This window comes from Lagopus leucura, unplaced genomic scaffold, assembly GCF_019238085.1.
Source record: "Lagopus leucura isolate 7727_CA_CO unplaced genomic scaffold, USGS_WTPT01 Super-Scaffold_810, whole genome shotgun sequence".
NCBI lineage: Eukaryota > Metazoa > Chordata > Aves > Galliformes > Phasianidae > Lagopus > Lagopus leucura.
Genome location: NW_024962261.1, coordinates 1,952,577 through 1,964,312, shown reverse-complemented (window position 1 = coordinate 1,964,312; position 11,736 = coordinate 1,952,577). Strand labels below are relative to the sequence as shown.

Genomic DNA, 11,736 nt, shown 5'->3' with positions numbered 1-11,736 from the left:
CACAGCGGGCGGGGCGCTTCCTTTTGCGCTCGGCAGTCACGGTGGCAGGATGGGTGAGCGCTGTTGGGCAGGGCCGGGGGCCCGGGGGTGCGGGGCCTGGGCTGAAGGGGTCGGGGCGGCGGCGGCGAGGTTGGGGGGCTGGTTCCTTCATTTATCTCTGAGCCTGATGGCCCTGGCCGCGCCGGTTCCACGGGACCACAGCGGCGTGGCCATTTCACTCCGCGTGGCCGGGCGGCAGCGGGGCGGCTGGGCCTCGGAGCGTCTCCTCACCTTTCCGTCCCGCCTCCCGCAGGGAAGTGCCGTGGTCTCCGCACCGCTCGCAAGCTGCGCAGCCACCGCCGCGACCAGAAGTGGCACGACAAGCAGTACAAGAAGGCTCACCTGGGCACGGCGCTGAAGGCCAACCCGTTTGGCGGCGCGTCCCACGCCAAGGGGATCGTCCTGGAGAAAGTGTGCGTCAGCCTGCGCTGCTGCGGGGTCGGGGGGCGGCGGGCACGGGAAGGCACCGGGCCTCGGGAAGGCACCGGGCCTCGGGAAGGCACGGGACCGCGGGGAAGCAGCCAGCATAAGCTCTTCTAATTCATGGATTTTGTTATACAGCACGTAGCGTTAGTGAGCTCTAGGACGTCTGTTATTGCTGCTTTATTTTGCTAGGTTAATAAACATCGTTTAAGAAATGAAGCAGTATGTTCTCATTGGCCTAATGTAGGGGTGGATGGTGGGATTTTTTGTTTCTTACAGCTAAGACCTAAGGGCTTCTTATTTTTCAGCTTTATTTCCTGAATTAGGATATGTAGGAGAAGAGGTAGTTGTGTAATTAAGCTTTAGTACTGAGTAGTTCTACATGCATCAGTGATACCTTTCTGTTTTGAAATACATGTCCTGCCTGAACGTAAAAAAATTTAGTAATATGCTGTGGTGCAGTGAGAGTCTGCTAGCTCATGAAATAATTTTTTTGCTGATGTGTTTTCATGTGTTTTCGTTTTAGTGGAGTAGAAGCTAAACAGCCCAACTCTGCTATCAGGAAGTGTGTGAGAGTCCAACTCATTAAGAATGGCAAAAAAATAACAGCCTTTGTTCCCAACGATGGCTGCCTGAACTTCATTGAGGTGAGTGATACCCAGGAACTGACTAATACGTGTGTTAAGGTAAAGAAACACAGAACAGATGGACTTAGCTGATGGTTAGACAAGGTTTCATGTCATTCTGAACAGTGTGTATCTTAATGTGGTAGCTGCAGAGGGAGGCAGAAGATGTCAGAGGCAATTTCATACTTTCCATTTTGTTGGCAAAGACAGTTTTCAGTGTTCCTGCTGCAAGCTAAATAATATTACTCTCCAAAACGCTGAAGGGGATATTAATCTGTGTGCCTATTGAAAGCTTTCAGTATTTCTTGTCCTTTCCCTAGAAAGTTTGTACTAGGGCTCAGATTTATTGCAGATTCTTTCAGATATCTGGGCAGGCTTGTTGTTGATAGCTTTGTAACTGCATGTTTTTTTATTGCAGGAAAACGATGAAGTGCTGGTTGCTGGTTTTGGTCGGAAGGGTCACGCTGTTGGTGACATTCCTGGAGTTCGCTTCAAGGTTGTCAAAGTAGCCAATGTTTCTCTGTTGGCCTTGTACAAGGGCAAGAAAGAGAGACCAAGATCATAAATTTCTATTAACTTGCCAAGAATATCAATAAAATTTTTGATTGGAAAAGTTTCTATCTCTTTATTTAAGATTCAGAGTATTTTGCAAGCAATGGGTCTCTCACAGGCAGGGTACACTGCCCTTTGTTGCAATAGGTTTTCCCTTAATGTAGCACATGCTTTGCTGTTGAATGAAAGAAGATAGCCAGAGCATTCTTACAACCAGCATGTTAGCTCAAAAGTTTCCAAGTTTACTCCACAGCAGCTGTTTGCCTGGAAATTCAGAGATTTACTTCATAGTTTGAAATTATGTTTTGGGTCTCCTTCCAGTTGTCAGAGCCTTCTTGAAGGCTTATGCTGCCAGGATGGAACAATAGATGCTTCTAAGGTCTCTATCCCTTTGTAAGCCCTTTCTGAAAGCTGTTGCAAAGATGGTTTCATCAAAGAAAGTTACTGAATAGTCATACTGCCACATGAACTTCAGGTCTGAATATGATGCCAACTCTATGTGGGGACCTGATGTAAAGAAGCAGGATGTGTTACAGAAGGAAAAACTCAAATTTTCGCTCTGTAGCCTGTGTTTTCAAGGGATGGAGTGCTGTAAGAGCATAGAAAAGGGGACTAGTGTATGATGCCAGCACATGGATGGTCCAGTGGAGAGCTGACAAGCACTGTGCCCAGTGAACATGCTATCTGCAGCAGTTACAATTTCTGATGGTGGTGGAGCTGAGTTTTCAAGCTCCATGCCTGAGTCTGCTGAGGCTTCTTGTGGTGGGCTGTTTTTTTGGTGTCAAACTTAGAATGATTGTAATAGGGCTGTACCATAAAGCCATTGTTAATCATTAGGTGTGGCCTGTATGGTGGAAAGGGTCAGGGAGCGGGATGTTCACTGCTTTATGCAGCAAAGTTGTGTCCTTGTTCTCTGTCCTCTACAAAGAAAGATCCATTTCTCTGGAGTATTTTGAAAAATACAATAGAAGTAATGCCTCTCTTACAATGTTGGTCCATGGTGTCAGAGGCGGACGTTTGTGGTACGGCAGGAGAGACTGAACCTTAGAGCCAGTATTTTGTCGCCGTCCAACAGATGGCAGTAGAGGGGCAGTCTGACAAAATGGTGTCTGACATAGAAGTGCAGGTGAAGGGAAGGTGTGTCACTGCATTCCTCTCTGCAGAAAAAATTGCACCCGCTGGCAGTCATTGATGCTTGCTGACTGCTTATGGAGATCAGCCAGTGGATGTGAGCACAGTGAGGCATTTCAGCACTGGTAACAGTGGGTCACCTACACCAATGCTTGTGCAACAGCATGCAGGCTCTTTTTCATCACTGGTGAAATTGTGTAGCTGAGGGTGGTGACTGCGTTGAAAAAGGGTGTTTTGTAGCTGGCAGTTTGCTCTATCAAATGGTGATATTGTGCTCTTTGTAATGGTTGTAGTTTCCATGGAAATAAACCAGGAGGCAGTACTTGCCAAGAGCTTCATATTCATTCTTAGTATTCAAATAAAAGCCATTCCAGTTTCCAGTGTGAAGGCAGGCAGTGGCACCTGACACAATTTATCACTTAGGTCCTGAAGGGATTATTAAGGCATTTACCTAATTTCATCTCTGTACTCCTCAGCCTCCAGACTTCACCCAGCTATTTTCATGTTACATGTTATATGTTAAATAGTTTGATTGAACAAGTCTTGCTGATTTCTTTTAGTGCAGTTCAGTTGTTATCTGTTATCATTTAACTACTGTCATACTGACTAAAATATATCTTTGAATAATATTTCTTGCTTTCCTCTGCCACGCTAAAACAAATTTCTAAATAGTTGGGATTTTTTTGTTTGTTTGTGATTCTGGGTTGGTTGATTTGGCTTTCCAGAGGTCTCTACACCACTATCGAACTACTGAAAACTGAAGCTTTTATCACTTAGTATTTTCTGTCATTCTTCTCTGTATTGTCCAATTTTTCAATATCACATTAAAAAATAGATGTTAACATAACACAGAATTATAGACAATAATAAAGAGGTCAAAATGTTTCTCCATGTTAGCCTTTAAACTACTGCTAAATCTTCTATGCTGTCAATATCTGCACTTTTTACCTCAAGTTTGGCCCTTTGAAATTACATTTTCCATAGAGCTTATGGTGGAGCATGGGTTCTTAGTTTTGTGCTAGGGCTATCTTACACAACAAAAACTAAAAATATCTACCTGGCTGAAGTTTTGATTGTAAACAATTCTCTCATTAACATCATGGTTCATCTGTGTGTTCATTCACAAGGCTCTGCTTCAATTAGCATTCACTAATTTATATGGAAGAGGAATAAAATTTAAGAGCAGGCTGAGAATCTCTGCCACTGATTGTTTTGCAGCTTAGTCATCTAGTTGTGAGATTTGGATTCAAATCTTTGCTCAGATCAGGCACAGAAGCAGCACTGAATTTTGTTTTTCTGTAGTCTTGCTAATACTGTAGCTGCTATCCTAGTGAAAACTCGTTTATTGGCATCCCCTTCCCAACTTTGGGAAAGTTGCTGTCTGTGATTCCAGAATTATGACTCCCTTGTTTGCAACCTGAATCAGATTTTCAGACCTTGACTTCAGAGGCACAATGGTTTTTGGTGCAGAGAAAAATGAAGCTGAGAAGACCAGGGCCATGATGAATGGGGAAGACACAACAGAACAAGACAGAAAAGAGGGAAGAGTTTTTTAGGAGCTCCACCAGACTGTAGAAGCAGTGTAGATGCACAGTACCAGTAACGTACTCCAGCCAACCAGCACACCAGAACCTGGTGAAGACCCATGAAAACCTAATGACGTTCAGTAAGACCAAGTGCAGGGTGCTGTGTTTGGGTCAGGGCAATCCCAGGTGTTTATACAGACTGGGGGAGGACCTCCTTCAGAGCAGCCTTGCGGAGAAGGACTTGGGGGTCCTAGAGGATGAGAAGCTGGACAAGAGCCAGCAGTGTGCGCTTGCAGCCTGTAAGGCCAACTGTGTTTGGGCTGCATTAAAAGCAGTGGTCGGCAGGGAGAGGGAGGTGATTGTCCCCCTCTACTCAGCTCTTGTGAGGCCCCATCTGCAGTACTGCATCCAGGCCTGGGATTCCCAGCACAGGAAGGATGTGGAGCTCTAGGCGTGGGTCCAGAGGAGGGCCATGAAGATGATCAGAGGGCTGGAGCACTTCTCTTATGAGGAAAGGCTAAGGGAACTGGTCTTGTTTAGCTTGGAGAAGAGAAGGCTCTGGGGAGACCTCATTGTGCCTTCCAGTACTTGAAAGGAGCATATAAACAGGAGGGGGAACAGCTGTTTATGAGGGTGGATAGTGATAGGACAAAGGGGAATGGTTTCAAACTGAGACACGGAAGGTTTAGATTAGATATTAGGAGGAAATTTTTAACACAGAGGATGGTGAAGCACTGGAACAGGTTGCCCAAGAAGGTTGTGGATGCGCAGTCCCTGGAGGCATTCAGGGCCAGGCTGGATGTGGCTCTGGGCAGCCTGGTCTGGTCGTTGGTGACCTGCATATAGCAGGGGGGGTTGAAACTAGATGATCATTGTGGTCCTTTTCAACCCAGGCCATTCTATGATTCTATGACTCTGTGAAGACTATGGATGGATCCCATGCCATCAGCTAATCCCAGTTTCGGTACCCACTGCCACCACTTTTTTACTGAGATACATAGCTTGGTAGCCTTCATCCCATCTTGGATAGGGGAGGGTTCACTGCTGACATTTTTGTTCTTTCCTGCAATATGTGTTTTCTGGATGCATTTTCTTTTCACCCAAAATTCTAATGTGGACAGATTTTGAGGATATTCTACATCTGCCCAATATTTCTTACAGCTTCACTGAATCACATGTACTGTTTATGCGCAGCGACTTCTACTATGCTAATCCCAGATATGTCACTACAACATGTCTGCTGTGGCTCTGTGTATTGCTTCTGTGAAACACAGATGCAGTAACCAGAGGTTGCACACGGTAGAAATGCAAACATATCCTACTGCAAAATCTCTGAAATCTAGCCTTAATCTAGGAGCATGGTGACGTCTTGACCTGAACCGAATATGGTGACATCCTGACCTGAAATAATTGGTTGCCAATAGCACAGCCATATTTATCCATGATATGCATCAAACCAAGCACAGGTAAACAGGTGAGAGAAATCATAAACAATTACATGCAAACCAGACAAGCTAAAATGTTTTTTTCAGGTGATCTTTGATTACAGTACGATTAGAAACTGCTGGATTAGCAGACCAGCCTCTGCACTCAAGGCTGTGATTCAGAGCTTGCAGACCTGACAGCAGTTCTAGAGGAAGAAGCAGGTCCCTGTCCCAGTTTAATCAATAAACCAGTCTCATACACACAAATAATGTTATCCTGCACCACCACTGGTGTTACATTATTTCACCCAAGTTTATCACCAGCAAACAGAGTCTTATTGTTCCTATTATGATTTGCTTTTCTTGCTTAGCAGAAAATATCAGAAAGGCTTTCAGTAGAAAAAGGGATTATACTGCAGCCATCAAAGAGTTCTGTTAAAGAAGTTGTGGTTCATATTCTTTTCAAGTTCTGAAGACAACCTGACAATAGAGGAAACGAGGGTTTAGCGGTGGTAAGTGGAGCTATTTCTGAAGGTAGGGCACTGTTGTGAGGTAATCTCACCTCTAGATGTTGCTGTAAGCACAATGAGGGAGAAGCTAGAGCACAAAAGTTGTAAACCAACAGTTGTTCATGCACACTTTGACAGAGGAAGTCTTCAAAATGGAAAAGTTAGCTTTTAACTGATTTGGTGAGTTTCCATTAGAAATGGGGCACTTACTGCCTTATCGTCTTTGTGTACCCAGTTGGAGGATAGATGCCATACAGAAACACCAGAGCCTACAGTGTGAATTCATTTCAACAAGCACATCTTGTTACATCAAAAAAATGGAATAAAAGAATACAGATTACTCCTCCATTGGGCATGTGGATGTTTTACAGACCTAGTTAAATTAGATCTCTTTTTTGTTTGTATTAAACTTCTTGTAAAGATAATATTATGTAATACTTGTTGCAAGAAGTGAGCAAACATGCAGAATGGGAGCAGAAGCAAAGCACTAAGTTATTAAAGCAAGTTGCACATTCTGAGTTGCATTTTGCCACTGATTTTATAAACATGTTTAGCATATCTGGTCAGAATTTGGGCACCAGGATGCTTTTAGGATGTCTGTCTACAGAACCTGTCAGTGCTCAAGAATAACTTCTGTTACTTGGAAGCTGCACAAAATAATTCAGAGGAAGATAAGCCAGGCCAGACTTTATCACAGTCACTAGTAAAGTGGTTCTAAGCCTAATTAAGAATGCCAGAACTATGTATTATGCAACCAAATCCTCCAAAAGAGAAATCAGAGGTGAACCTGTGCAATTAATACAGCAGACATGTAAATCTTGAAGCAGTTAGCTAACCATATGAAGCCAGTCATACCTGACTGCTGAATGCAGGAGAATGAACCTTATCGACCCTGGAGAATCACTGTTTGACCTAGTAAGGCCTGGATGGAATTTACCAAAATTGATGACTTTAATATGGATTGGGTGCAAAGAAAAGAAAGACTAGTTAGTTCCTACAGGCTGCCACATCTTTTACCACCTTTGCTCAGCCTGGAGCTGTGGACTGTACCTTCCCCTGAAGTGGGGTGGCACTAACTGCAACACTTTTTGCAGAGGCAAGAATCATCAAGTTGTGCCACTGCATTGCAAGGTGATGGATTCCACGACAAGGATTCCAAGCCCAACACTGAGATTCCTCTGGTGATGCAGATGACTGCTTACTGGGATCCTTCTCTGTATATAGTCTAATCCCAGGAATCACCAAAGGTTGGGAAATGAGACACCTGAATACTATCTATCTTCCTCTATCTGGCCTTTGCTGCTGGCTTGTCACGCATGGCTCTGGAGCCTGACACAGCCATGGGGAAAGACACGGCCTAACCTCAGACAGCACAACTTCCTCTAGTGTGCTGCACTAACAACGATATTGAAAAATAATACTGCAGGAATACATGCTGTTTTCTAGCAGGCTGGAGGAAAAAGATGTTCAAGGTGAGACTCTATAAAATCACTCTTTCCAAACATAGCAGTTAACTCTTCTCTCACTTGAAGCTGAAATTCATCTTCAGTAGGTGATGGTTACAACAAGCTCTCCAGCAGTAAGTTAAAGTTTGCTGGTTTCTTTAAGCACTTCAAGACATGAAGGTAATGGCTACAACATTGTCCTAACTCTTCCTGAGCACTCAGTCCAAAGCTACACTCTTCAGGGCTACTCTCCTAGTACGCCTCTCCTCTGTAATTAGCCTGTCTTTCTAGAATTATGAATTAACACTTCAGCTACCAACAGGGCAGCTTTGCAGCTATGAACTTTATGCGTACACTTTTTATTCTGGGTGGTACAAATTCATTGCTAAGAAATCTTTTATGCTCTGTGAAACACTTTTAAAAGCCTACATGTGATTAAAAAAATATATACTGATATCACACGCTATATTCTCTAGAAGAGAGTATTTCAGAGGAAACAATTGTATTTCACAGCTCAGGAGAAAGAGCAATTGTTTTCCTTTGTGCTGGAGCTGGAATTCTATGTAATATAAATACAGATGTCCAAACAAACTCATTAAATTGTACAATTGTAGTCATAGCAAATGGCAAAAAAAAAAAAAAAAAAGAAAAGAAAAAAAGACACTGAAGAAGTTCTGCTGAAATTCATGGAGTTGCAACAAGAATTGATATTGATTACTTCACCATATTCTGCTCTGACTAGCACAACATTGACTGGTGTGAAAACAAGCATGTGATTTGACCCAATAAGCATTTCTTTTAGTAACCAAAACCAAACAACAACAAACCTTCTGGCTGACCAGATGGAGGATAAATTCTAACCTGATCATTCTGACACAAATGAGAAATTATGTAGGTTGGAACTGCATTCCAAAGCAGAGCATGTTTTTGGCTTAGTTAACACACAGAATTCATTTTTCTTGCTGATTCGTGTAACTAAGGACAGGTATGAATTTGTTCCCTTAAAAGAAGTCTCAGAAGCCATGGTCCTCAACATGTCTTCCCAGATTAGCAAGGATGAATAACTGAGCAAATCAAAACCCAAGTTCAGATCTAAAAGCCTTCAATAGCTTGGCTGTACTAAATACTGTAGAAGTTAACTTCATTTTGAAATAAAACAGAATTTCTATACATATGCAATCCCTGTAGAACATCCTGTAATTTATTAAGGCACAGATGCAAATGGGGTCTTAGATGCCTACCTCTACTCAAGCCATTACAAAGTAGACTGTTAAACACGATGATAGCTCACCTTAATCCCAAATATTTAGGTTAGTCTGTATTTGTCTCTCAATCTAAGCTTAGAGCATTTGTACTAACTTAACTGAATTTTTGTTTGGTGGTATTTTGGGCAAATTTCAAGGAAACTCGAAGGACTGATGATAATACTGCTCTGTTCCTTAGTTGTTTATGGTTTTAAAAGGTTAAGAACTATAGTGGAGCAAGGAACTATCAGTTTGCTCATCCACTTCATGCTCTCTATTATCATCATCATGTCCAACTAGCTGGGAAAAGGGTCAAGGCACTGTAGAGGAATTTGGAGAGGTTTTATCAGAAGAAAGGAAGAGAGAGACTGCTTCAGAAACAGCGAAGAACTATGACTTTGCAGCTAAGTGAATGGTTTTAAGATACGGAGGAAGTAGAGTGATTACCAGCAGAGGATGTCTAGAAGCTGGAGTGTGATTGTCAGGCCATTGACAGAGAACTATCCTGATGGGTGAAGCCATCCATTAGCAAGTGCCTGGAGTTTCTCTGACAAGGGAAATCTTCAGTGTAGTACAATTGCAATGCTCTGCCCAAATAATCCTCAGTTTTGTTTACAAGTGATAAATTAATGCAGAAAGTAAAGGCTGATGGGAATTCCTTCATGTCTAAGAAAATACGTCATATCTTGGAATGGTTTGAGTTGGAAGGGACATTAAAGCCCACTCAGTTCCAGCCTCCTGCCATGAGCAGGTTGCCACTCACAAGGTAACACTGCCCAGGGCCCCCTCCAACCTGGCTTTAAGAGCCTTCAGGGATGGGGCACCCACAGCTTCTCTGGGCAGACCATGCCAGGGTCTCACCGTCTCTGCATAAAGAATTTCTTCCTAACATCTAACCTAAATGCCCTCTTTTTTAGTTTTAAGCCATTTGGTCTCATCCTATCACTATCAAACAGTATAAAAAGTCCATCTCCCTCATGATCATAAGCTCCCTTCAAATACTGGAAGGTGACACTGAGGTCTCGCCAGAGCCTTCTCTTCTCCAGGTTGAACAAGCTTCAGCTCCTTCAGACTTCTGGGAGAGTGCTCCAGTCCTCTGGTCATCTTCATGGCCCTCCTCTGGACTTGCTCCAGAAGCTCTGCATCTTTCTTGTGCTGAGTGCCCCACATCTGGATGTAGTTCTGCAGATGGGGCCTCATGACGGCAGAATAAAGAGGGACAATCCCCTCCCTTCTGGCTACCCCCCTGTTGATGCAGCCCAGGATACAGTTGGCCTTCTGGGCAGCAAGCACACATTGCTGGTTCATGTCTTGCTTTTTGTCCACCGGAACCCTCAAGTCCTTCTCTGAGGACTGCTTTCAAGTTCTTCTCCCGTACTGAACACATATTTGAGGTCACCGTGACTGAAGTGCAACAACTTTTTGAGCCTCATTACATTTTCCATGGGTTTACTTTTTCATGCCTGTTCAAGTCCCCTTGGACAGCATCCCTTCTTTCTGTCTATCAACTCCACCATTCAGCTTGGTGTGATCTGCAAACTTACACCCAATCCCACTCTCTATGTCATTGATAAAGCTGTCAAAGAGCACACAAATTCATTTTTTATTGCCATTATTGAATGGAAGAATATTAAGGTGCAATGGAAGGCTGACGGAGTGGGAAAGGTGATTGGGGAATATTTTCCTAGAGATTTCTTATTTATTTCTCCTTGTTTGTAATTACACTCTGCTTAGTTACATTGTCCAACGAACAGCATCCCACAGATAATACTTACCACACTTCTAATAATCAGTCTTGGCAACGATGATGAGGGAACCCAATTCCTCAAAGCCTGTTTCAAATAGTAGTACTGCACCACAGTTTCTGCTTTTAAGGCAGAAACAGCAAGAGCTGATCTCAAAAAAACATCTATGAAACTATGCTTATAAACTGCAAAGCAGCAACTTGGCAGTTGAATCTTCTTAAGGTCTAACAATTACTACTGAAAACAATAGTCAGGGGTGGTCAAGGCTGTTCTCATACCTCTCTATCATACCTGATAAAGGAATCAGGTAACAGCTCTTGTCTGGTATTTGGAAACATTAATACTAAAATGACATCTGTAAGTTGTTTCAATACCACTCTATATTCAGGATTACATCTTTTCTTCATAGTCCTTAAAAGTGGAATTTCTTCCCAGTAATTTATCATCAGCAGAGTACAAGGTAACATATGTGGATGATACAGGAAAATGAGCACATGTGACTCTCAGGTACACTGACGCAGCATTCAGTGTTTATGGTTGATATGAAAAATTCCATCAGTCCTTTCCACTTCGCTGATCCTAAGGACAGCAGGAGCTAATTCAGGCCTTTGTGGAAATAACAGTACCTGAGGCAAATTCTCAGTTATCCTGGGAAAAAAGGTCCAAAGGGCTTACGTGCACTGTGCTGGACAGAGGCAGCGGAGCTAGTCAGCAATGTGGAGCAGCTGAGAGCAGCTGACTGCTTTCATTCTTTTGTTCTACTGCACTGCAGATGAAGATGACAGAGTAGGGATGAACATTTAACAGCTTTTACAACTGCTGTTATCTGCTTTTTGTTTTTCCTCCTGCGCAAATCTTAAGTTTCAAAATGGGCTATGGATGTAACCATCAAGCACGTTACCGAAAGTGTTAAGAAAGATAATGTAGCTGTTGCCATAGTACATGAATGGAAGTCCATATTTTACAAATCTTACATGGAAAAATGCCTTTTCTGATTGGTATGACCCAGAATAGGATAAATGAGGTGGTTTTATTATTAATTTCAATGGGTTTGAAAACAATGCTGCACCAA

At 42.9% G+C, this 11,736-nt stretch overlaps 1 protein-coding gene across 1 annotated transcript; it reads left to right on the top strand.

Moving 5' to 3' along the window:
- Positions 1 to 4: 4 nt before the first annotated feature.
- Positions 5 to 1,701, top strand: RPS23 (ribosomal protein S23). Its single transcript, XM_042866231.1, has 4 exons — positions 5 to 53; positions 293 to 452; positions 989 to 1,109; positions 1,507 to 1,701. The coding sequence occupies exons 1-4, from the start codon at positions 50 to 52 to the stop codon at positions 1,651 to 1,653; spliced, it is 432 nt and encodes a 143-aa protein (XP_042722165.1). The 5' UTR covers positions 5 to 49; the 3' UTR covers positions 1,654 to 1,701.
- Positions 1,702 to 11,736: the final 10,035 nt, after the last annotated feature.